Raw genomic sequence first — 27,184 nt, forward strand, 5'->3', positions numbered from 1 at the left:
TAGCTGCTTCCATCACGGACAAGTTTTCCCCCCAATAACTTTATTTAAAGAACAACAATGAACAGACAGAAGCAGCACGTGACATGACATCATGCAGGGATTCATAGAAATATAACACTCAGAAAAGCAGGAAGAAGAGAATTAAAATAAAATAAACACAAAATAGCTTGTGATTAGTGATCTGAGAGGGACGATGTGATTGGTCGGTTTGTTTGCCATAATCTGGATTTCAAAGTAAAAGCTCGAGATAAATCCTTGTAGACAAGAAAAAAACCTGAAAGTAAATAGAGACGACAACACTGAGGTGATTCTGAGGTAACAACATGTGTAAAAGAAATCAAACACAATCATCACTGATCATCTTCATCAGGATGAGAGAGAAACTGATTTAAACTTCTTCATCTTCAGACTTGTTTAAAGTCACAGAATGAGCACGAATAAAAGGAATAAATAATAATCTGCACGGTCAGACTGATTCAACACTGGACGTCAAAGCCTCAAACTACTCTCTCTCTCTCTCTCTCTGTGTGTGTGTGTGTCTCTCTCTCCCCCCTCTCTCTGTCTCTCTCTCTCTCTGTCTCTCTCTCCCTCTCTCTCTCTCTCCCTCTTGCTTTCTCTCTCTCTGTGTGTGTGTGTCTCTCTCTCTCCCCCCCTCTCTCTGTCTCTCTCTCTCTCTGTCTCTCTCTCCCTCTCACTCTCTCTCCCTCTTGCTTCCTCTCTCTCTCTCTCTCCCCCCTCTCTCTCTCTCTCTCACTCTCTCTCGCTCCTTCTCTCTCTCTCTCTCTCCCCCCCCTCTCTCTCTCCCTCTCTCCCTCTGTCTCTCTCCTTCTCTCTCTCCCCCTCTCTCTCTCTCCCTCTCTCCCTCTGTCTCTCTCTCTCCCTCTTGCTCTCCCTCTTGGTCACTCTGTCTCTCTCTCTCTCTCTCTCTCCTTCTCTCTCTCCCCCTCTCTCTGTCTCTCTCTCTCCCTCTTGCTCTCCCTCTTGCTCACTCTCTCTCTCTCTCCCTACATTCATATTCCTCGACTCAATCTCAAAATGATGTCAGCCGTGAAAAGAATGCAATCACAAGTTCAGATTGTTCTGTTACAGAACTGATCAGTGAATACTTGTATTGATAAAGGCTTTCATGTATTATTGGTGTGCTGCTGTGTGTTCCTCTCAGATTCATTTTGACCTGAACACACCGGCATGAACGTTCACATTTAACACACAAACATTTTCACCCAGGAGTCTCCCGTGGCGCTGCACCGGTCTGGTGACAGTTTTCACTTGAGAGAGATAAAACCTCGACGTCATGCAGAAAGGAGAAAAGGATTATCATTTCCATTAAGTCCAAAGATGCATTCTTATTTCTTTTAAAGTGTAATCTCAGTGATTTGTTTTTGAACTGTTCCCATTTCAATGAAGGCTGGACCCAACAAACGCAGGACGCGGTTTAACGGGTTCCTAGACGTATCGAGGTCGTGGCAGACGGGCAAGAAAAGAGATTAAACTTCTCTTTTCCAAAATGGCCGACTCTAACGAGCAGACGAGTGGATGAACGAGCAAACACTGCGGCTGGATGGGAACAGGTGAGCCCCACTCACAAACACAGAGAGAAGGACACATCATGATTTATTACAGGTGACCTTTAACCTGAGTCAGCTGACAGGAGAGAGGATGACTTCACCGTACAAGGAAAGAGACTCATGAACATGGATGAATGCGAGCTGCAGCGGTCACTGCTCATCCAGGCGTAAACGCTCGCTCTGCCGTTTCTCCCTCGCCGCGACTGATGAAGGGTCAGAGACTCTGTGTGAGCGGCGCGGCGAGCTAGCGGTGAAACACGGCAGAGATTAAGTCCCACACAGAGCGCTGCTCGCACCGTCCTCAGAGACAGTCATGACAGTGGTCAGGAGTCTTCATCCTGCCCTCATCTGGTTCAGATGATCCTGTTAGCTTCTGATCAAACATGGTGGCCGGACGAGGAAATGTTCCGTTCTTCAGACGAACACAAACAGAGGATACACAAACGTCACTCGTGTGGTTTCAAACAGAGAGAACGAGCTGATCAGAATCACAACATGAAAAGCATCTAATCTGCTTTTTGTTGACATCCTCCTCCGTCTCCATCTTTTATTCATCGTCTGTTCTCTCCTCCTCCTCCTCGGATGATCGTGAGCTCAGCGGAGACAGACGAGGCCGGAGCGCTCGGGAGGCTGCAGGATGGAAACACCAGGAGGATGCTGGGTAGTCTCTGATGTGGTGCTTTGCCTCTGGATGCAGGAGCAGCTTGTCACGGTATGCATATGAAGGCCTGCAGCATATGTTCTGTATGGCACATTATGAGAAGCACTTTGAACCAAGCTGGAAGAGAAACAAACTGAAGCAATGTGGCTTTTTTAAATCTCACAGGATTAGCCGTGTCACAGTTTCAAGAGGGAACAAAGACACATGGGCCGGATGAAAAGAACCTTGGATTCTTGTCGTCTCTGCACCTAATCAGAGCGACCGTACTCCCACCTACGATAAACATCACGTCAGCCACGACAACTTTTACTATATTACTCGTTTTTCTTTCTGCCGTCTCTCGTAAGCGACGCTGATTGACACGAAAATTGCAAAACGAGCTGTCCCGGCGTGTCCTTCAGAGACATTTAGTCCCCAAATTGCTCCTGATGCGTGATGGATAAACTGTGAAACACTTTGGAGAAAAGCATCCGACAGGTTCTGTAATGTAGAAAACAATGGAGCCGACAGAGAGAGAGAGCTGACATGAAACACCATCATGTTTTATATATAGGATTTTTAATGATGTAGAGGGAATGATGAACATCCTCCTCCTCACAGACATCCAGCCGGAGGGACCGCACAAGCAAGGACCTCAGTCTTCACTCACAGTTAGACGTGCTTCAGTCCAGTGCAGGGACACAGCAGGTCTACACCTCTGCACCATGTGACCTGAAGGTTGAACCGGATGTCTTTGCTTTGTTTCTGCGTCTGAAGGACCTGCAGGATGTTCAAAGAGGAGAAGATTAGAAAGAAGTTCAAGGTGCCGTCAGTAAGATGACTGACATGATAAACCATGTGAAGGTGTGAAAGTCTCCATCAGCTGTTCCTGCAGCAGGTCCCGTGTCCTTCAGCGTCACAGTAATTCATGTTCTCCTCTCCTCCTCGTCCTCCTGCTGCAGGCTGATGTGCTCGTGTATGCGTGCTGACACGCTCAACGCTTTAATATGCACAAGGCCTCAAACCTTCAGGACAGAAGTGTCTCTGCCCCTCGTCCACGTTGGCTCCTCACCATCACCATCCTCTGCTTCCTTGACTCTCCCCTCGTGCGTAGCAGCACCCAGCGAAGCTTCAGCTCGTAAACACCGGGCGTCACCTGACCTGGATCATAAATATCTGGGGCTCGTTTACATCACATCAACATCTCAGTCCTTGTCTAACAGCTCAGTGCACATCCTGAGTGTGACTCGCACAGCGAGGTGTTCACTGTCGTGTTTGCACTTTTCACTCCTTTAAATGGATCCTTGTGTGAACACAAACTAAAGCTTCCTGTTTTCAGCTGAGGTCATCATGTTTAAATCAGAGCCAGAGCAGTCACAATAAAATCATCTGCTCACTTTCAGCCCTGCATGAGTTCAACCAGAGACTCAAACACCTGCTAACGCTAAACACGTCGCTAACGTCGCTTACTGTGCTGTAGAAACACAGTTTACATCTGGAGACAGAAGAAACATCCATGTGTGCTGTTCTCATGCTAACATGCTAACACAGAGCTAAGAATAGAAACACATGCTGCACAAGCCTCCTGTGACACACACACACACACACACACACACACACACACACACACACACACACACACACACACACTCATGAATGTTTGATGATGTAAAGTAAAGCTGCATTTAGGGCAGATTTATTTATAACAGGAGCGTGTAACAGACACAATGAGACTAATGCACGCTAAGGCTCCCCTCGGCCCACCAAACAACAAACAGTCAATCTGCTGCAATTACTCTAAAATGCACGAGTGCAGAAAGGAGGGGATGTGGTCCATGTGTGAAACCTGAAGATGTGTCAGAACAGATGTGTGAACGATCCTGTTAGACACAGCTGCAGCTCTGACATGAGACGAAGGCGTTTGATGATGATGATGATGATGAGTAATTTCAGGGTTGGCTAATGAGCAGATTTTGGGTCCACATGCAAACATCTGTTTCACGGTCACAGGTGACTGCTCAGAGGATCGACTACAACAAACATATTTTCAACCTTTGTGAGTAAAGCGTGGGATCCAGGGCACACAGGGGTCACAGGACGTCCTTGTCCCCTCGCTCTGTCAAACAATGACAGCACTTTCATTCAAAAGAAGGGATGGCAGCTCCCTCCCTCTTCCTCTGTGTGTCTTTAAATGTTTATGTCTCACCTCCAGCTGCAGATGGATTCTCCTGCAGTGTGAGTTATGGGTCCTCAGAGGGGACAGCTGTATGCTGCTGCAGAGAGACAGAGAGGAAGAGGAGGGACTGAAGTCACACTGACAGCAGAGTGATGCAAGCCGGCAGCTGTGTGCCCGACTCTGCAAGACATCAGCAACGGCTGGATGAACCGAAGTCTGTGGGTTTGTTTGTCCAGTGTTGGGACGAAACGGAGCCAGTGGGAGGGGCTTAGACTGTCTGCACGCCACCTCTACAGACTGTCTGCACGCCACCTCTACAGACTGTCTGCACGCCACCTCTACAGACTGTCTGCACGCCACCTCTACAGACTGTCTGCACGCCACCTCTACAGACTGTCTGCACGCCACCTCTACAGACTGTCTGCACGCCACCTCTACAGACTGTCTGCACGCCACCTCTACCGTCTCTACAGACTGTCTGCACGCCACCTCTACAGACTGTCTGCTCGCCACGCCACGTCACGTCTTACCACTGGAGGCCCCGCCCCTTCCTGTCTGACAGCGGTAGTCTCCTGCTGTGCGGTGTGAACAGCCAGGTCACAGAAGTGTCTTTTTTCTGCAGGTCAGGTCAGCAGTGTTTCCTCCTTTTGAGGGTCTTATAAACTCTGCAGTGAAGAGGACACGAGGGGTGAATGAGACTCATAAAACACCGACAAGCTGGAAGGAAGCCGTGCAGCTGAGGAGGCACGACAATAAACACACTCGCTCCCGTCCAATCAGGAGCAACAAAACGACTCCGCTCCTGTCGCTCCGCCTTCGTGCTCCTTCCTTCAGCTGCACGTTCACCGTGATGACCGTTGATCACCACGACGACACCCCTGAAGCAGCGTCCGGCCTCCTCGCAGGTCAGCCTCTATGTCGCACCGCCCGCCCCCGCTGGTCACTCATCCTGACCTTAAGCGTCTTTTCAAAATGAAGTTTTGTGTGAGGACACACACACACACACACACACACACACACACACACACACACACACACACACACACACACTTTTGTCTCGGTGTCCTGCTCCGAGCTGCTCGTCCGTGTCGTGTCCACTCTCTGTGTGAAAGAATAAAGAGAAAGCAGCGTGCACGTCTGCTGGATAATAATGCACGAGGCTACGAGCATGGCTTCCACCGCCGCTCTCTTGACGCAGCGTGAAGTTCTCTTTGAGCACTTCACGGCTCCAGCAGGAGTCTGAAGGTGTCAGCATGTGGTAACAGAAGGAGGAAGACTTCAAAGAGTCGGACCTGGAGTCACACTGGACTACAAGTCCCTGCAGACATCACCTGAGCTAACCCTCATCTGCCGCCTTCAACAAAGCCTTTCTCCAAAGTCCCTCGCCTGTCTGTGACTATTCCTCTCTCATAGACACACATGCACTTCATCATATTTCTATCAACTCAAATAAACAGAGTGAACTTTTAATAGCAATTGAAAGGATGACCGTTCAGTAACTTCCTGTTTAATTTGAAGGATGTGATCGATCCTGCAGGAAAGATGACAGCAGACCAGACTTATCTTTACTCAAACTCACTACCTTTCATTAAGCGTGGCGTTGGTTCAGACGCGACACGGAGACGCGCTCTGTGTTTCCTTGTTAACACTCGATCTAAACGCAAACACTCATCAGCTGATTCTGCGTCATGTTGTCGTCCACGCTCGCTTTACGCCTCACGCACGGGACAATCTACGAATGAAGCCTCCTAGTGTCCAACGCAAGGAAGTGCATTTCTTTACGGATGGATAGAAACCTGAGAGAAGCCTCCGGAAGCCATGGGGGAGGGGCTAATATCGCCCCGACGACTGTGTTTTATATCAGAGCTGATAATCACTTTCTAAAAACCATCTTTAGCAGATTAACATAACTCAAACTCAGAGTGACTTTAGACGAGATCATCTTCAGCAGCTCGAGATAGTTAGCTCTCTAGCAGCCTGATGGATGGATGGATGGATGGATGGATGGATGGATGGATGGATGGATGGATGGATGGATGGATGGATGGATGGATGGATGGATGGATGGATGGATGGATGGATGGATGGATGGATGGATGGATGGATGGATGGATGGATGGATGGATGGATGGATGGATGGATGGATGGATGGATGGATGGATGGATGGATGGATGGATGGATGGATGGATGGATGGATGGATGGATGGATGGATGGATGGATGGATGGATGGATGGATGGATGGATGGATGGATGGATGGATGGATGGATGGATGGATGGATGGATGGATGGATGGATGGATGGATGGATGGATGGATGGATGGATGGATGGATGGATGGATGGATGGATGGATGGATGGATGGATGGATGGATGGATGGATGGATGGATGGATGGATGGATGGATGGATGGATGGATGGATAGATAGATAGATAGATAGATAGATAGATAGATAGATAGATAGATAGATAGATAGATAGATAGATAGATAGATAGATAGATAGATAGATAGATAGATAGATAGATAGATAGATAGGTGGAATGAAAAGGTTACATTTTTTAACATACTCGACGCACCTTCTGGACCGAAATATCACGAAGGGGAGGAGTTTCTCTGGCACATGGGCTATCACAGGAAAGCTGTATCTGCTCGTGTATAAAGGCCTGGAGATCCAGAGCTGAGCCAAGTATAAATAAGTGCACAGATGTATTTGTTCTTGACTAAGTGGTCGTGACTGAACAGGAACCACAGAAACTATCTTACAGGTTAACAGCGTGAGGAACATTCAGTGTTTTGTGGGGTTTGTCCTGAGCTCACCGGCTGTGCTCCTGTTTGCTAACTGTAATTAATTTCTCATCAGGAATACAGCCAGTAAAACAAGAGATAAAATGCTTCATGTACTGCAGCACCTTTAATCACAGAGAGGGAGAGGAGCCGGCCTGCCACAGGAGCACAGACTCCCAACGCTCGCCATGAAGAGGAAACAAACGTCTCTGCCTGCAGCACTCATTCACACCACGCAGGAAGAAGACTAAATGAAGGGTTTTTTAATTAAACTGAAGATTTCATCATCTCAACGAGAAACAGGTAAACCTCCTCCTCTTCAGGTGAAATCAGTGTCCTCGCTCCTCTTCATCATGTGTGTGAAGTGTGTTGTTGTAAATCCACTCTGATCCTGTATTTGATCATGTCTATAAACCCCTCTATTTCAGCCCTGCTCAGAACAGGCTGTTTCTGTGTCTGTAGCTTTAAATATGTAAATGAGCTGTGTCTGACCACGCCCCCTCTCTGGAAGGGCTCGGGTGTACTCGCTGCTTTCTGGCTCCATGTCCTATTGTTTACGGTGAGAAGGCAGACTCAGAGGGCAGAACAAACACCTAGCTGTGGGAGTGTCACCCACCCGGGGGAGGGGCTACTGCCCTTTGTGATGTCATGAAGGGAAAATCACCAAACGGCCTGTTTGAGCAGGCAGAAGACGGAGAGGACGGACTTTCCTCATCACTGGGGGGGTTGGAGACAGACTAGAAGAGGATTTAGCATGTTATGTGGTTTCACATTTAAAGATCCTTCGTGGAGTCATTTCCAGTTTCCTTCATCGTTCCTCTTTGATATTTCTGTTGAATATAAAACAACATCCTGAAAAGTCTTTGAACAAAGTTTTTTGCATTAAATTGAGGATCGGCCCCAGACGGAGTGCAGAGGTCCTCTCTTACTTCAGAGTGTCATCATCTTATTGTGAAAAGCATCCAATCAGAGCAGAGATTTGATTTAAAAAGCACAAAGCAGCTCAGCAGCAGATAACTGTGAGGGATTGAGGCCTTTCAGCACAGTGTTGGACCTTCACTGAATTTCCTTGAAATTGATCTGAAAAGTTTTTAACGAACTCCTTGAGCATGGCTGATCCCCGAGGCTTTGTGCTGCTCCGCTCGCTGCATAACAAGCAGCTCTCAGCTCGTCACGTCTCACGCTCTGCACCCGCTTCATTGTGTTTAAACAGAAATGTGTTTGTTCTCTTTTAAGAAGTGAGATGTAGGTTTGAACAGTCTCTGGAGTCTGCAGATTAAAACACATGCAGGAGCAGAACCAAACAGCAGCTCGGCAACCAAAAGGCTGCTTAATGAAAAGTCTCCCGTGGCAGACGAGCTCGGCGACGTGCTCCGGGGAAACTTCCAGCAATCACAGGCATTTTGGAGCTTCAACAAAGACTTTAAAGGTGAACTGACCGATGTGAAAACGTCCTGTGCTCAAGAACAGAGGGATCCAGGAGGGAGGCGTGAGAGGAGGGAATGTCAGAGAGGAGAATATGAGCTGTCAGTCAGCCTCCTCCTCTGTGAGCAGAGAGGAGGCGAGGTAATGAAACGGGGAGAACAGATGAACAAAGGAGCGATAAACCCTGTTTGTCTGACAGAGACGCTGACATGTCGACTCCCTCAACGCTGCTACAAGACGAGAGAACACAGAACGTTCCAGAAAGTCGAGAAAGATACTCATACAGTCCAATAAATTCATGATGACTGCAATCACAACAGGGACTAAGTTTACTTTGTTTTTTCTAAAAAAGATTTGTCCCTTCAAAATAAAACTCAGTCTCCTCCTAAAGTGAAGCTGCTCTTTGTCCCTTCAAAATAAAACTCAGTCTTCTCCTAAAATGAAGCTGCTCTTTGTCCCTTCAAAATAAAACTCATTCTCCTCCTAAAATGAAGCTGCTCTTTGTCCCTTCAAAATAAAACTCATTCTCCTCCTAAAATGAAGCTGCTCTTTGTCCCTTCAAAATAAAACTCAGTCTTCTCCTAAAGTGAAGCTGCTCTTTGTCCCTTCAAAATAAAACTCATTCTCCTCCTAAAATGAAGCTGCTCTTTGTCCCTTCAAAATAAAACTCAGTCTTCTCCTAAAGTGAAGCTGCTCTTTGTCCCTTCAAAATAAAACTCATTCTCCTCCTAAAATGAAGCTGCTCTTTGTCCCTTCAAAATAAAACTCAGTCTCCTCCTAAAGTGAAGCTGCTCTTTGTCCCTTCAAAATAAAACTCAGTCTCCTCCTAAAGTGAAGCTTTGTCCCTTCTGGGCCTCCGTACATGTGTGACTGTGTCTGCAGAGACTCTGTCCTCTGACTGGATTTGACTCTTCTGATTTGTTCTGGTTGACTCGGGACGTTTGTGGGCGGAGCTGGTGTGTTTCCTCCAGCCAATGAGAGCGCAGCAGGTGAGTTTAGGAGTGGATACAGCTGAGTGATTGGAGGAGATATAAACCTGTGATATGACGGATATGATGATGTTCCACTCTGATAGACCTGCTGGAGGGAAGTCAAGTGGTGCTTAAATCAGACTCCTACAGGACACGAGAAACACAGAGAGCCTCTCTCCATCTCTGATGGCGAGACAACGAGCCGGCACAGCGTGCTGCAACTCAAGGGTCTGTGACCTTAACACACCAGGGATCCGGACTGCGAGGGAGGGTTTGGGGTCAGCGAGGTCACTTCAGGGTTTCCATGGCGCTCTGTTTGTGATGGTCAGAGCTGCAGCTTCTCAAACTGCTCTCCTCTCCACACGAGGGAGTCCGAGCACATTCAGGAGTTCTTCAGCTCAGGTCCAAGGTGAGCTAACGATGGACAGACTCTGTGAGGATTGTGACAGGTGACATGAAGCTAACTCCGCCCCTTTTATGTGAGCGTGCTCTCTGACACTCGGTCAGGTGGATAACCAGCAGTCAAGTGAAGTTAAAGAATTTCTTCAAGTTGCTTTAACTCGAGTTATTGAAAATAAATGATCCTTTGCAGGTACAGAGGAGGAAATCTCTGCATGATGACATCACATCGTGAGCCAGTCGACTGATCAGCTGATTGGTCTGAAACACAGCAGGAGAGCAGAGACTCTGCAGCCTGCAGGGAGTCTCTGCCTCCTCTGTCCACCTGCAACACACACCACAAACACTCTGTAATCATCTCACTGTGTTCTCAGGCACTCCTCATTATCCTCTCTGAATGCTGCAAACATAATCGATAGTTTTACCCCGGCACACTCAATTAATCTCCCGCCTTCTTCTGCATTATAACTCTGGAAAATAATAAATATCCTGAGGAGAAACTTGTAAGCGCTGTGTTCCAGGGGAGATAAATTCATGGAAAGTTCCTCTCATTCAAAGAGGAAGATGCTCTGCTGATTCAGGGAGGGCCTCGTGGGCAGACGTGCTCAAACTGAGCCATGCCAAGTACACTTGGCTTCCTGCATCTGAATCATGACGAGTGAAATCATTTGGCACGCGACGAGCTGCTGGATGAGGAGACGGCTTTCCACATGTTGGATTTTACCAAACGGAGCTGGGATCGACCCGGCGGTCAGGTTCTCCCTCAAACACTCGGTCCAGAACAACCCACAGGACATGGAGCGAGAGGGGGCGTGGTCAGACACAGCTCATTTACATATTTAAAGCTACAGACACAGATACAGCCTGTTCTGAGCAGGCTGTATCTGACTCCACATTGATTTGTGTTCTGGCCGAGGCAGACGAGCAGCTCCGGCCTAAAAGACTGTTTTTGTGAATGGAGTTTGCAGAATCAACTCTTGAAAATGGATTCTGTTTTGGGTCATTTAATGTCGGGCCTGATGGCTCCGCTGAGATGAAGAAGAAGAAAGAGACAGACGCTCAGTGGTCAATGATTCAAAGTGAGATAGCATGAAAGGAGGAGATAGTCATTAATCACTCTGCACAGCTCTGCACTGTAGGCTCCACACACACACACACACACACACACACACACACACACACACACACACACACACACACACACACACACACACACACACACACACACACACACACACACACACACACACACACACACACACACACACACACACACACACACACACACACACACACACACACACACACACCTTACGGGATCTTACGTAACCCGTGACGCCCCCATGGAGCATCAGAGCGATCAATAACGTCTGGCTCAGAGGGAGACGAGTCCGCCGGAGGAGGAGGCAGACCCGAGCAGACGAGCACCGAGGGAGCTCCAGCCTGCAGGGGGAGAGGATTAACACGGCTGTCACTGACTCTGACACGGCATGCTAATTAGACGTGACGGGGTGGAGCGATTAGCAGAAGCAGCAAAAGGGCAGCCAGTCAGTCAGGCACAAAAAGGCCTGCTGGCACTGAAACACAGGGGACGACACATCTGACCATTTCCTCTGTCATGATGGGCGGAGGAGCTGCTGACTCCAGACATCGATTACATTTATTCCACGTCATCTCAGGAATACTTTGTCTGACTTTACTGGTCAGACAGCACCGTTTGTTTTCAACTAAGACCACAAACTTTACCCGTCTATATGACCTCATCTGCAACACCAATCAGAGGTCGTGTTGGCAGCAAGTGAAGTCCCGCTCCTCTCCATGTCAACATTTTCCAGCTCGTCCAGGAGGATTCTGACCTCCAATCAGATACCTCAACTAACTCCTTCAGATGTGACGGAGAAACACTGTAGCTTCAGTGTTTAGCCAGCTCAGCATGTGGTGGACACTGTAGCTTCAGTGTTTAGCCAGCTCAGCATGTGGTGGACACTGTAGCTTCAGTGTTTAGCCAGCTCTGCATGTGGTGGACACTGTAGCTTCAGTGTTTAGCCAGCTCAGCATGTGGTGGACACTGTAGCTTCAGTGTTTAGCCAGCTCTGCATGTGGTGGACACTGTAGCTTCAGTGTTTAGCCAGCTCTGCATGTGGTGGACACTGTAGCTTCAGTGTTTAGCCAGCTCTGCATGTGGTGGACACTGTAGCTTCAGGGTTTAGCCAGCTCAGCATGTGGTGGACACTGTAGCTTCAGTGTTTAGCCAGCTCTGCATGTGGTGGACACTGTAGCTTCAGTGTTTAGCCAGCTCTGCATGTGGTGGACACTGTAGCTTCAGTGTTTAGCCAGCTCTGCATGTGGTGGACACTGTAGCTTCAGTGTTTAGCCAGCTCAGCATGTGGTGGACACTGTAGCTTCAGGGTTTAGCCAGCTCAGCATGTGGTGGACACTGTAGCTTCAGTGTTTAGCCAGCTCTGCATGTGGTGGACACTGTAGCTTCAGTGTTTAGCCAGCTCTGCATGTGGTGGACACTGTAGCTTCAGTGTTTAGCCAGCTCTGCATGTAGAGACACTGTAGCTTCAGTGTTTAGCCAGCTCTGCATGTGGTGGACACTGTAGCTTCAGTGTTTAGCCAGCTCTGCATGTGGTGGACATTGTAACTTCAGTGTTTAGCCAGCTCTGCATGTGGTGGACATTGTAGCTTCAGTGTTTAGCCAGCTCTGCATGTGGTGGACACTGTAGCTTCAGTGTTTAGCCAGCTCTGCATGTGGTGGACACTGTAGCTTCAGTGTTTAGCCAGCTCTGCATGGGTCTGTAAAGCTTTCTGCGTTCTAACCTCTCTCCATGTTTCATCTCCAACATTGATCCTAGTTTGAGCAGCTTTCTGCTGCTGGAGCTTATTAGAAACATGCAGAGGCTTTTTAGCTCGGGTACAATCACTTCTATCTGAAGCAGTTCCACTGCCCGCTTCCATCGCTGCAACACCTGTTCACCTGATAACTGCTCTCATATCTGGCAAACCCAGGGGCGTCCAAAACGGCCCTCAAAGCCCCGCCTACCTTCTCTGGTCCAATCAAATCCAGAGCATTCAGGAGCAGAATCTAAAGTTAGAAGGAGGACATACTGGCTGCTGCATTGTTGTCAGAGAAGCTTCAACACAGCAGGTTTCCTTCATGATCACACAGGAAGAGAGCAGCTCTCTGATTGGTCCTTTAATATGTAGAGTGTGTGACATCATAGTTATTTACTGCATGAGAAACTTGATAACTACTTTGTTTATCCTTCAGGGCCAAGAAATCAGATTTGATTTAGACCTTTCCCTTTTTCAAATCTGTCTCTAGTGAGTCAGAAACTTTGTGAAAGAGCAAATCAATAAAGATAAAGTACCTCTGAGCCCGGTATTACACTCCATTAGGTGGACATTTTATCCAACATGACTGAGAGCTCCGGTTTAAGCCCTCTGATGGCGACAGAAGTCGTTTAAATCCTGCTGCAGCCTCAGACGGTCAAACTGAAGATCATCTGTAGTCGACGCTCATCGTCTGATTTAATTTTTAAATACCAAACAATCACACACAGCTGCAGAATACTAACTCAAACTAAGAGAGGAAGAGTTCAGCTAACAGACACTGAACAGCATCTGTGTGTAACAGCTCCCTCTAGTGGTGAAATAAAGCTGAGAAGGATTCAGTGTCTGACCACAGAGACGAGCTGCAGCATCATCAGACTGATTCTCTACAGCACAGATCTGAGATCAGAGGGTTCACTGAGAGGACACACACACACACACACACACACACACACACACACACACACACACAGACACACACACACACACAGAGAGACACACACAGACACACACACACACACACACACACACACACACACACACACACACACACACACACACAGAGACACACACACACACACACACACACACACACAGAGAGACACACACACACACACACACACACACACACACACACACACACACACACACACAGAGAGACACACAGAGACACACACACACACACACACACACACACACAGAGAGACACACACAGACACACACACACACACACACACACAGAGACACACACACACACACACACACACACACACAGAGACACACACACACACACACACACACACACACACACACACACACACACACAGGGCTCTCAGTCTTTAAAGAAGGAAGTTGCTTCAGACAGCAGAGACACAAACTGAACAGCAGAGAGTTCAATCATCTCTGTCATCAGTTTAAAGACTCAAGGACACAACGAGACAGAACTGTCTCATCCTGGTGGACTTGAAGCAACAGGACAGGTTGAAGACGTCTCACCTTTCGTCCTCTGTGGATCAAAGGTTCAGTGTTTTGGAGGAGAAACGTCTTTATTATGTGTCTTAGTGGAGTCCGTCCTCCTCTGATTATTATATATTTACAGGGCTGGATGAATGATCAGGTCGTTAACCCTTCAGGTGTTTATCAGCTGTTGTTCTTAACGGCCCCATTGACTCGTCTCCTCTGTCGCCCCCTGGTGGTTTACACATCCACCAAACTCCACTTGATCTGCAGAGTCCCTTTGTACCTTTAAGAAAAAGCTAAAGACCTCACTCGTGATGAACACCTACCGTCTTCATCATGATGATGATGATGATGATGATGATGATGATGATGATGATGATGAAGAACAGCTGGGGAGGTTCCGCTCTGCCTCTGGTCACTTCCTGTGCATGAAGGAAAACCTGCCGGAAAGGATTAAATTTCAGTTTCTTCAGGATTCAAGTTCTCTGACTTTTTTTTGTTTGTTTCAGTTTTCAAACGTTTAAACTCCAACAAAACGCTTCAAAGACCTCATCAATGATTCAAAGTGTTTGTGCACAAGCAGGAGAAGACCATTCTTTTCATTGTTGGAGTTTTTTCTGCATTTCAAACAATACGTTCTGATTCTTTATCTGAAGAGCGACATGTGAGAGGATGTTTAATCAGATTCAAAGTGCCTGGAGGAGAGTTCATGCCCTGCGTGTGTTTGATCTCTCTTTAAGACACTTTACAGTGATGACAGTTTGAGCTCGTCTGCAGGGAGACTCAACAAAAAGAATCTAGAAAAGACAAAAGATGAAAAGATAAAAAAATAGAGAAAAACACTGATTCTCACCTGTGAGCGGTCGGCGAGGCGAGGCGGTGAAGCAGAGGTCCAAAGGGCCCAGGGTACACAGGTTTAATTCAACCAGAGTTCAGTACGGTGGCTCTGAAGGTCAACTGCATGAATTTTTCATGAGTGCAAAAAAAACAATATTTCACCTCTTTGTAAAATCCTACCAGCTTCATAAAACACCTACTGAAATGTTTTATGCAATCATGAAATATTTGTGTTGACCTTCAGGACGACCTCGGAGGAAGACGCTGAAATGTAAAAATCCTGCAGTTCATCACGTGTCCACTAGAGGCTGGCTGCAGAGGCACAGGAAGTCACATACACCAGTGGAGTGTGCGTGTGTGTTTGTGTACAGAGTGTGTGTGAGTGTGTGTGTGTGTACTCATGAGCTCGACGTGATTCTCTTTGAAGCCAAGGCCAAAATCCATCTCATTGATTATTCATTGGAAGCTGATCACACACTACGCTAACACAGTGTGTACCTTACATTGTTTTAATAACGGTGTGTGTGTGTGTGTGTGTGTTTTGTGAATAAATGAGACAGAAAGAGGAAAATAATTAGACAAGAAAAGTGTGAGGGAAGTTAGCTCTGCATGAATCCACTAATGTCTGTGATTATGGATATTTATGGAAATAAGATAAGGGTGGGTGCATTTAATAACTAAAGGCAGCTCAAGTGTGTGTGTGTGTGTGTGTGTGTGTGTGTGTGTGTGTGTGTGTGTGTGCGTGTGTGTGTGTGTAGCAGTCGGCAGTCAGAGTTTAAGCTGCAGAGTTCCAGCAGTCGTGACTCAGGTGCTGAGATATGTATGAAGATGAAAAGGTTCAGACAGAATCCGGATCAGAGCGTCAGTTAGTGCAGGATCAGAGGTGATGAAATCCTTGAAGGCAGACTTTGTTTCACGACTCATAATTGATCTGTGATGGTAAATGAGTGACGAGCTTTGACCTGCAGGAGCAACACGTGCAGTTACACACCTCTGCCAGAGGGTGGTGCTGCAGGCTAACATGCAGGAATTGAAAGTGAAGAGTCTGATATTCGTCTGAAGGACTATAAAACATCTGAAACCCAGAGAAAGCCTGAATGTATGATGTGAGAGACACACGAGTGATGCACAGGCTGAACACTCTATTATTTTACCTTCATAAATCAAATGACAGCTCTGTTAGAATTTAGACTGCAGTACCCATTGTAAACACTAGGGGTCAGAGTGGCTCCTTTAAATGTGGAGCTGAAATATTGAAGTTGTTCGTTCTGATCTACTTTACTGAACTTTACTTCCTGGAGGATCAATAAAAACACAGATTACATGAGAACAACAAGTTTTATCTGAAGGATGAACAGAAACACGATGACGTGTTCTTCAGAACAACACGGAGTCATCAGTTTACAACCAATCAAATCAAGACATGAAGAATCTGTAAACATCTCCAACGCAGAGTGATCCATCCAAATCTGACGTCAGAGCGTTTTCACATCGAGCTGCGTTAAACGCCAACCCTCCACTGAAAACAGAAACATGACTCGTTTGTTCCAAACAGCCTCCGCGCACTCGGAGCTGTAATATCCACACCGGCCAGGAGGTGGCGTTGTGAATTCGCAAAAAGAGAAGTCCGTCTTTAGAGCGAGGTGTAAAACGATGTTGTGACCCTAAAATACAAAGACAGAACATTTATGTGGTCTGCGACTCGTCAGTCGATGGAACTCAAGAGGCGGCCATTGTTGTAGTCCATGCTAGTCCAGATGCTGTTGTTAAAACTTGACAAAGGTTTCTGATGTCAGCTACGATTGCTGGCGTGTAATCGTGTCCTTAGTTTGTGACGTTCCAGAGCTTGTTCGCTCGGACACTTGAGCACGTCTCCGTCTCTGAAAGGCGTTTAACGCCCCCGCCGGCGTGCGTCTGTTCTCTATCACAGCACCTTTCAAGTTCTTTGCGTTTTAAGGTGTGTTGAAAACGGTCATTTTGAGTTTGTGTGCACAGCTCAGAACTGACACAAGGGGGCGCCAGCTTCTTTACCTGAGCCAGCCGATGACGCTCTGTGACATCATCGCTGAATCAACTTCCTCCTCCCGCTGACTCGAGTCCACAGGCTGCGGGCCGTCTCTGCGATCGTCACCCTGCCCGGCAGACGGAGGCTCCTGAGCGGCTCCCTGATACACGCCAGCACCCCGGGCTCTGCGGGCTGCCCCAGGTACTCATGGGAGATGTAGTTAATCCTCCTGAGCTGTTTGCTGTAGTAGTTCCTGAGGTGGCTGAGCTCCTCGGCTGCACTCTCGGAGATGAAAGAACCCTGAGACGGGGAGCCGGGCGCCGTTTGGATGGATGAGTCTCCACCTGCTGCTGCTGCTGAGTCTGTACGGGGTTTCCGACGCACTCTCTGAGGGGTGGTGGATTTACGTTTGGAGCTAACAGGATGTGATGGTGTTTTCTGACCCTGGCTGTTTTCTGTGATGTTGATCTGAACCTCGATGACGTGCTGAGGGGGGCTGCTCTCCTCGCCACGTCTGTCCGTCTCGCTCTCTGGCTTCAGCTCTCGTTTCCTGCACTGGTTCCTCTCCTCTTTAAATAGTTTCTGTTTGGGCTGTTGGGGACAAGTGTCGTCCATGACAGAGTCAAAGATCTCCTCGTGTTCTTGGGCAGATGGCGTCTCCTGTAACCATGACAACGACAGTAAGAGAAGAGTAGCTCATGGTGGTGCATAAAGCTGCAGCTCCGTCAGTGTGAGGTTAGATGATGTTAGCAGAAGCAGGATGATGAAATGTGAGTGACGGTTAGTGCAGCATGCTCCTCAGGGTGCACCTCATGACTTACAGGCTTGGGTGATCAAAACACGCCGTGCATGTATGACCTCTGACACGTGTCCGTCCTCTCCGGCTTCTGGATCACAGTGGATTCTTTTGACCGTGATTTTCATGTTATCACCCAAGCCTGCTGATTGTGAGACTTCTGATGACATGCTGCTTATTTTAAATATGACAGAAGCTGTCAATCATCGGGCCAGCTGTCTGACGCTCTGATTGGAAGCGTGAAGTCAAAGGACAGATATAAACAGAGTGAAGAGTGATGGACTGTACTTTGCCAGCTCGTCCTCTGCTCAGGTTGGGGGGGGGGGGGGTCTGGGGGCCTAAAGGAGGTCAGTCTTGACCTTCTTGGACTTGGGGGCGTCTCCGGCACTTTGACCTGATCTCTTCCCCTCTTTGTCTCTGAGCGGGCCACTCGCAGCTTTGACCTGCAGGTTAACAACGACAGGCTTTAACTGAGAGGGTTCAGACACGAGCATGGAGGGGACTCCGGAGACGGCGAGGACTCGGGACACTCGGGACAAGGAGCCCAGAATCCTCCACGTCTCTCATGTTTCACATCACAAGATCGATGGGGAAGATCATTCATGATTAGCTTTATCCCTCGCTAACCTTCCCCTTATTAAAGTCTAAGAGACACGCCCCCTGCACGCAAGGGGTCTTTCAGTGAGATTTATGGTCTTGTCTCGGTCTCAGAGGACTCTGGTATGTCCCGGTCTCGGTTAGTGCGGTCTTTATTACAACACTATTGTCAGGCCCTGTTTACACCTTTCACCCTACACCCTGAACGGACCCTGAACGGACCCTGAACGGACTCTGAACGGACTCTGATTGGACCCTGAACGGACCCTGAACGGACCCTGAACGGACTCTGAGTGGACCCTGAACGGACTCTGAACGGACTCTGAACAGACGGACCCTGAAAGGACTCTGAACGGACTCTGAGTGGACCCTGAACGGACTCTGAACGGACTCTGAGTGGACCCTGAACGGACTCTGAGTGGACCCTGAACGGACTCTGAACAGACGGACTCTGAACGGACTCTGAACGGACTCTGAACGGACTCTGAACGGACTCTGAACGGACCCTGATTGGACCCTGAACGGACTCTGAGTGGACCCTGAACGGACTCTGAACGGACCCTGACCGGACCCTGAACGGACTCTGAGTGGACCCTGAACGGACTCTGAACGGACCCTGAACGGACTCTGATTAGACCCTGAACGGACTCTGAGTGGACCCTGAACGGACCCTGAACGGACTCTGATTAGACCCTGAACGGACTCTGAGTGGACCCTGAACGGACTCTGAACAGACGGACCCTGAACGGACTCTGAACGGACCCTGAACGGACTCTGAGTGGACCCTGAACGGACTCTGAACGGACTCTGAGTGGACCCTGAACAGACTCTGAACAGACGGACCCTGAACGCACCCTGAACGGACTCTGAACGGACCCTGAACGGACTCTGAACGGACTCTGAACAGACGGACCCTGAACGGACTCTGAACGGACTCTGAACAGACGGACCCTGAACGGACTCTGAACGGACTCTGAACGGACCCTGAACGGACTCTGAACGGACTCTGAGTGGACCCTGAACGGACTCTGAGTGGATCCTGAACGGACTCTGAACGGACTCTGAGTGGACCCTGAACGGACTCTGAACGGACTCTGAACAGACGGACCCTGAACGGACTCTGAACGGACTCTGAACGGACCCTGAACGGACTCTGAACGGACTCTGAACGGACTCTGAGTGGACCCTGAACGGACTCTGAGTGGACCCTGAACGGACTCTGAACGGAAGGACTCTGAACGGACTCTGAACGGACCCTGAACGGTCCCCGAACGGACTCTGAACGGACCCTGGTCTACACATGCAGGGCAGTCTCAGTCTCAGCTATGTCTCGGTCTGGGTTACTGTGTGAGATCATGAATGGCGAGGTCAGTTAGTTCTGTGGCGAGCGCGGTTGTGGACTCCGTGTGGCCTGCTGAAGAGGGAAAACTAGAAATCTAAGATTAGGGAGATTTTTCCACATGAGAGAAAACATCAAGGTGTTAGAGCGTCTACAGTCAGATATATAATCAGCTTTAATAACGTAAAGACTTACCTCTGTGGATTTATAGAAACACTACGACACAAACATCCAAGAAGAAGAAGAAGAAGAGAGAGTTAGAGGAACAGACACAAACAGAAAACAACACGCCCACTTCAGCACGCTGATCGAATCCAGCAGCGTGCGGCGGGCTCTTTTAACGGGTCCAGCGTCAGTCAGACTGCAGTGAGGGAGAGCTTCTGCAGGGGGCGGGGCCTAGTTTGCATGTTGTGTTCACATGATACTGACTCCGCCTTTAAAGACGTCTGCCTGAGTTATTGGGAAATAAAGGTGAACTCACCGCAGCTGACTCCGCCCCCGTCTGTCTCATCTTCATGCTGACTGAGTGCGTCGGACTCTTTAACAGAGGAGCTTTACGGCCGAGCTTCATGTAGAAATACGTGGTGTACGGCGTGAAGCTGAAGTCCTCCCTGAAGACGACACACGGGGAGAAAGGTGAGCGACCTCGGGTTAACGGATTCACATAAAGCAGCAGCTGAAAGGAGCAACACGTCACTGGGACAGCTCGAGTTTAAAACTGAGCAGGTGAGGGGAATAAAAACAAAGATGGCGGCTCACTTGAGGTATCCCAGCAGCAGCAGCCTCACCACCACAGCCTCGGCCTGCAGGCGCGACAGAGACGTGGTCTGGATCATCTTCCTGCGTTTGGCCGGTCCTTTCCCCGTCCACGCCTCCACCAGCTTCAGAGGAGTCACCTTCTCGTCCATGGACGCCGCCAGCTCTAAGATCTGCACCACCTGCCGGGCATGCTGGGTAATATCCACCGCCATGAGAGAGCGCCGACACCTTCACGCAGCAGACACGTGACACACGAGTCATGGGCCATTATGGTGATCTATCACACGGTGTGTGTGCGTGTGTGTGTGTGTGAGAATGTGTGTGTGTGAATGTGTGTGTGTGTGTGTGTATGTGTGTGTGTGTGTGTGTGTGCATGTGTGTGAATGTGCATGTGCATGTGCGTGTGTCTGTGTGTGTGTGTGTGTGTGTGTGAGTGTGTGTGTGTGTGTGTGTGTGTGTGTGCGAGTGTGTGTGAGTGTGAATGTGTGTGTGTGTGTGTGTGTGTGTGTGTGTGCATGTGTGTGAATGTGCATGTGCATGTGCGTGTGTCTGTGTGTGTGTGTGTGTGAGTGTGTGTGTGTGTGTGTGTGTGTGTGTGCGAGTGTGTGAGAGTGTGAATGTGTGTGTGTGTGTGTGTGTGTGTGTGTGTGTTACCTGTCCAGGTTCTGGCAGTAGTCGACCATCTGCAGCAGCTTCTGCTGGCCCACGTTCTCCATCACCACCATGGTGCTGATCCTGAAGATGTCAGAGAAGCCGTAGTAGACGATGCAGTCGGCTGGACGGTCGTCTCGACCTGCACGCGCGGCGAGGAGTCGTAAGGATGTTAGCGTGATGATGAAACATAAGAGCAGCATGACTCAGCGTTCTGTCGTGGCGTGCACCTGCTCGTCCGCTCTCCTGGTAGTAGTTCTCGATGGATTTGCTGATGGTGTGGTGGATGACGAACCGGACGTCAGGCTTGTCGATGCCCATGCCGAACGCCACCGTGGCTACGACCACCTACAGGACACAAACAGCTCCATGTTCACATTCTCTCAGCGGTCTGACGTTGACGTCACAGCTGCTCTTTATTCTCTCCTCCTGACCGTGCTGCGTCCCCACATCCCCCTCGCTCCGCCTCTGATCGGAGCCGTGATCACAAACTCGTCATTATTATGAAGCTCATCCTCACCCTCCAATCCATTTTTACCAAATACACACTTCCTGTGTCTGAACTTTAAATAGCCCTCCTGCGTGACAGAGTAGTACCTGGATCTTGTTGGCGGTCCACTTGCGGTGCACGCGGGACTTGTCGTTAGGCTCCATGTGGGCGTGGTACGGATACGCCAGGATGTCTCTGTTCTGAAGTTCAGACGACACCGACTCTGCGTCCTTCTGAGAGAACACGTAGACGATCCCTGCAGGACAAACAAACATGGAGGAGCCCTGCTGTGCCAGGCGTAACGTCTGTGATGCATTCAGTGCCTTTTACCTGACTGGTCTTTGTATCTGCTCTTGATCAGAGCGGCGACGTCACTTATGGACGCCTCGTTGTTGGAGTCTTTAATACGAACCTGAAGAAGAAAACACCCAGCAGGCTCAGTCACAGCTTGACCTTGCACACTGTGACCTGACTGTGAACACTCCCCACACTACAGACTGAAAGCTAACCAGCGTTTGTGTTATCGTCTTTACGTTTCAAACATCTTTAGAAGACAGAAGCTCTTCAAACCCGACGGCCCGGCCTCAGCTCGACACCGAGTCCCTGCATACACAGTAACATCTTAAATAAGTCCCATCCTCATCAGGCTGAGACCTGAGGTGACCTGAAGCTTCTCAGCCTGATTAAAGACACACCACATGGTTCCCTGCTCTGTTTGGCAGCTTTGAAGCATAGTTGTGTTTTTTTTTCTTGGTTCATGTTTGTGAAGCAGCTGCAGCTCAGCCAAGCAGCAGCAGAGAACACGACCTGTGTGTGTTTATGTATGAAGCAGGTGGCAGTGAGATAAGAGTGCAGTCGCTATGGTAACCACCTCGTAGTAGAGATTGGTGCGGTTGAAGGATGAGGTGATGGTGATTGGCTGCTGCACACACAGGATCTTCTCACAGTCTTTGAGGACGCTGCTGGTCGCCGTGGCGGTGAGGCCGAGCAGCGGGACTTTAGGGAACTGTCTCTTCAGGATGCCCAGCAGTTTATAATCTGCACACACACAGACATACACACACACACACACACACACACACACACACACACACACACACACACACACACACACACACACACACACACACACACACACACACACACACACACACACACACACACACACACACACACACACACACACACACACACACACACACACACACACACACACACACACACACACACACACACACACACACAGGTGGTGTTAGAAGAGCTACAGCACCACAGACAACCCTGTGGGGACCTGCTGCTCTCACCTGGTCTGAAGTCGTGTCCCCACTGGCTGCAGCAGTGAACCTCGTCCACGGCGATGCGACTCAGCAGGTTTGACTTGTAGGATTTCTCCAAACGGGACATGAGCAGTTTGCTTTTGGCGATCTTCTCCGGAGTCACGTACAACAGCTTAAAGGGGGAGTTTGGGTCCGTCATTCCAGCCATGACGGTCTTAGCGTGCTCCTGGAAAGATGAACCCTTTTATTTATACAAGAAAACTTTACAAAGCTGGAACAGACCGCCGGTCTTTACCTTGCTGCTGGACGCATTCAGCATGACTGCGGACACTTCGATGGACTTCAGGTACATGATCTGGTCCTCCATCAGGGACAGCAGGGGGGTGACGACCAGTGTAAATCCTGACACACACACACACACACACACACACACACACACACACACACACACACACACACACACACACACACACACACACACACACACACACACACACACACACACACACACACACACACACACACACACACACACACACACACACACACACACACACACACACACACACACACACACACACACACACAGACAGAAAAAGAAAAGCCACATTTGAGGAGGAGCCGTGTCAGAGCAGCTGTTTGTGTTCACACTGTGCACACGTGTGTGAGTCTACCCTCGGAGCAGACGGCAGGAAGCTGGTAGCAGAGGCTTTTCCCTCGCCCTGTGGGCATCACTAGGAACAGATCTTTGCCTGACAGGCTCAGGTTGATCGCCCTCAGCTGCAGCGGTCGGAACTTGGAGAGATGGAAGGAGTCCTTCAGGTGCTGCTCTGCTTCTTTAGACCACGGGAAATCTACAAAACACCAACGTATTAATGTAAAGCTACAACAACACTCGTTAACTCTGACTGTATCTTCATGCATGTGCGGTACCTGTCCCATCGAAGCGCTTTAACTCCTGCTTACTCATCATGGAGCCAGCCCCTGATGACGACGAGGAAGATGATGCTGAGGAGGATGAAGGCTGAGCAGAGTCACAGGCGTCCTCCAGCTTCAGCAGCAGAGCGTTCTTCTGATCCGTCAGCTCCGCCTGTTTCTGCAGCAGCTCAGCGATCTGCAACTCCACCAGCTCCAGCTCCGACTCCACCGAGTCCAGCTGAGCCTGAACATCTGAGCAGGACCAACGAATGTCAGCAACCATCACTCAGACATCAGAACAACTGTGATCAATCAAGATATCACTGAACCATTTCTCTTCATATCCAGCTGGTCATTTATTTCTCGTCTCTTCACGCTGCACAGAGAATTATTTCTATGGAAGTGTTTTAAGTCAGCTTCCTCTGAGACAACATGCAGCGTGTTTATTCATCTCAACTCATTACATCATCAAAATATGGAACAACATCATCACATCGCGTGCCGACTTCATAACTATAATCACTTCAAGAAGTCGGGATCACAATAAAAAAACTGTTCCCTCTCTCAGAGAGAGGAGACAGTCAGGTCTCACACCTGCACAGGTACTAATCCTCGGAGGATCACACCTCCTCAGCTAATGAGCTCACTTCTCTCAGCGTTCCCCCTGACGGTTGTGAAAGTGTCATTAGTCTCCATGAGACCTCCCTCCTGTTCTTACATCCAAAAACAAGCAAACAGACTGTTTACAGCTGAGCACGGTGCGTCTGTCACAGAGTCGCTGATCCTTCATGTAAATAAACTAGACTAACGTCACACCTGAGTGAGGGAGGACGAATATTCATTTATTTATTCATGTTTTCCCAGTGATGATTGCACATTTATTAACATTATAAAGCACATTTAGACGCACCATGACTTCTGCAAACATCGTCCATATTTCTACAGCTGCTGACGTCACAGAGCAGCAAACCAGCAGACTGTCACAGACATGGACCCCTTTAACTAAAGAGAGAAACACACATTTAGATTAATCCGTTTTGGCAAGAGAATATGATTCAATATCTACATTTATATAGACTTAGTTTATGTGTACATTTCTGAGACATGGTTAAGGCTCCTCTTTCATTCAGCTTCAGTGTCTGCTCTGTGATGCAGGCCTGCTTCTACCAGGACCATGTGACCTCTGCACCAGCAGCACATTTATCTGTTATTGTCAATTATTATTTATTATTAGTAATAATGATAAGTTTATGATTGCGAATCTGTTTAGCAGACATCCAGCACACGTGATTCAGAGAGGTTTACAGAAGTCAGTCACTCTGACTAGTCTTTACTGTTATCACAAAGGTTGTTTGCCATCAGTTTAAGCTCACCTTGTTATTCTTGTGCACATATTAAGATGTGTTTGCACGTGTGCATGTGTGTATAACGTGTATAATTCTTAAATAAACACACATTTTAATTTAATAAAATGTATCCCTGTTTATGATCTTGTAAAGCTTCTTTGACTTGATTGGTGAATGAAAGGTGATTAAATTAGACAATAATATCTTCTTTAATGTTTGTTAACGGTAAATGAGCTAATGTTAGCCCTTAACGTTTCTTCGGCAGCTAGCTTCTCTGAGTGTAAGCGGTTCAGTTGGAGATTAAATCAATCAGACTTTGAAGAAAATACTTTAAAAAGAAGAATCAAAGACTTGAAATGACTTACCGTCCGGGTTTCTTCTTCTTCGTCTGTTTCTGAATCCACTTCACCGTTGCTAAGCAGCCACACGCGCGCGCCGCCACTGAACAAATGTAGCAGCTCAGGGCTAACACGTTGCGTTTTACACCCAGCGCGAGGACTGGCAGGCGAACTACACACCGCGCCCTTCTCAGCCAGATCCACAACGTCCTTTTAACCACTTTTAATCAACAGCCCGTTGTTCATATGATTAATAAGAAACGCCATAATGTTTATATGATTATGTTAAAGATTAGGTTGTCTCAAAACAATCGTTCCTATTGATCTAAGGGCCAAATCAGTGCCGCCTGGCAGACCGTACTCAGGATATATGAAAAAACCTCAAAGTTGTGATGCGTGGATGAAACGGTTTAGAGCGCGAGATGGTTGGTTTGAAGATAGATATATATATAGAACATGTTTTTCTATATGTGTGGGTTTAATGTACGGAAGCTGATTCGGGCCAATCACGAGAAATAAATAATTAGATTATTTTATTTTACTATTCACTTTGAGAAAAAAATCGAAAATAAAATCAAAATGTCAAAAAATGAGTCAGACTGTGGAGGATAAAATTGAAACAGTTCTAAGAATAAAGTCGAAGGGTCAAGTTTTTTTAAACCTTTTTTAAAAGTAATTTACTGTGAAATAAAACTTTTATTCTCTCTTAAATCTGGTAAATTTTGTATCTTTGTAAATAACGATGCGCCAGGAACGCAACATGGTGGTGTTCCGGAAGTTGTCATAGGGAGAAGGTGTGTTTCCGGAAGACGTGGCTGTTGCTGCAGTGGCAGCTGTCATCCCTGAGAGCAGTGCTTAGATAGTTATATTTTCTTTATTTATATGAAATTTGAGTGCTTTATCTGGCGTCAGGATGATTTCTCTCACGGACTCACAAAGTAAGATTTCACTCCGGTGTTATGAGGAGAACTGCTCGCCTGCCAACGAGTGCCTGCTCCTCTCAGAAGAGTCAGGAAACGATTTAAATTTTGTTTTGGGATCAGAGTGTGTGAAGTCTGTCCCTCATAAACGTGAAGTTTGTTTGAAAGCTTTATTTTCATTAACTTTAGTAAATCTGACCTGCACACTGAGTTTGATCTGAAGTGTGTGTGGAGTTAATTTAAAGTTGGGTTCAAAGTTCAGCTGTGTGTTCTTTTAAGAGTGGATGGTAAAGTGTGTGCTAGTTTTTTCTTTGTCCTGCGAGATTTCATTTGTCCACAAAACACCGGCTCCAGCTGAACTAACAGCTGTTAGCATGCAGTGCTAATGTTGTAGCTCTGATCCTGACAGCAGACTCTCTGTGAGTGCTCAGTATGAGACTCAGTCTCTAAGAGATACTCACAGGCTCTCACTATGAGTCTCTGTGAGTCTGCTGTTTAAACCAAAGCTGTAAAGATTCTTCTCCCTGAAGCTTTCATTAGAGCCTGATATTCAGAAACTTCCACTTTACTGTCAAACAGAAACAATGATTCAGATATTTAATCTTTTGTGTGTGTGTGTGTGTGTGTGTGTGTGTGTGTGTGTGTGTGTGT

General features: G+C 48.0%; 1 protein-coding gene across 4 annotated transcripts in view; it reads right to left on the minus strand.

The window, feature by feature from the left end:
* LOC306818027 (ATP-dependent DNA helicase Q1-like) overlaps positions 1 to 25,758 on the minus strand; it is a 116,969-nt gene extending 91,211 nt beyond the window's left edge. The window contains exons 1-15 of one of the 4 annotated variants that reach the window (XR_013778118.1): positions 25,641 to 25,755; positions 24,840 to 24,925; positions 23,945 to 24,181; positions 23,686 to 23,865; positions 23,307 to 23,413; positions 23,039 to 23,237; positions 22,606 to 22,772; positions 22,065 to 22,146; positions 21,842 to 21,990; positions 21,475 to 21,592; positions 21,248 to 21,386; positions 20,594 to 20,821; positions 20,316 to 20,445; positions 18,187 to 18,341; positions 17,671 to 17,762 (exon numbers count right to left, since the gene is read on the minus strand). Coding sequence is in view for 3 of the 4 variants with exons in the window: in XM_079335368.1 (XP_079191494.1) it covers positions 17,157 to 17,762; positions 20,316 to 20,445; positions 20,594 to 20,821; positions 21,248 to 21,386; positions 21,475 to 21,592; positions 21,842 to 21,990; positions 22,065 to 22,146; positions 22,606 to 22,772; positions 23,039 to 23,237; positions 23,307 to 23,413; positions 23,686 to 23,865; positions 23,945 to 24,181; positions 24,840 to 24,864 (2,367 nt within the window). In the remaining variant the exon portion in view is untranslated. Of the gene's footprint in view, positions 1 to 16,416; positions 17,763 to 18,186; positions 18,342 to 19,817; positions 20,051 to 20,315; positions 20,446 to 20,593; positions 20,822 to 21,247; positions 21,387 to 21,474; positions 21,593 to 21,841; positions 21,991 to 22,064; positions 22,147 to 22,605; positions 22,773 to 23,038; positions 23,238 to 23,306; positions 23,414 to 23,685; positions 23,866 to 23,944; positions 24,182 to 24,839; positions 24,926 to 25,640 lie in introns of those variants that run through there. The other 3 variants (XM_079335368.1, XM_079335367.1, XM_079335369.1) reach the window with 3 other exon arrangements.
* Between the last annotated feature and the right edge of the window lie 1,426 nt (positions 25,759 to 27,184).

This window comes from Symphodus melops, assembly GCF_947650265.1.
Source record: "Symphodus melops genome assembly, chromosome: 22".
Classification (NCBI taxonomy): Eukaryota; Metazoa; Chordata; class Actinopteri; order Labriformes; family Labridae; genus Symphodus; species Symphodus melops.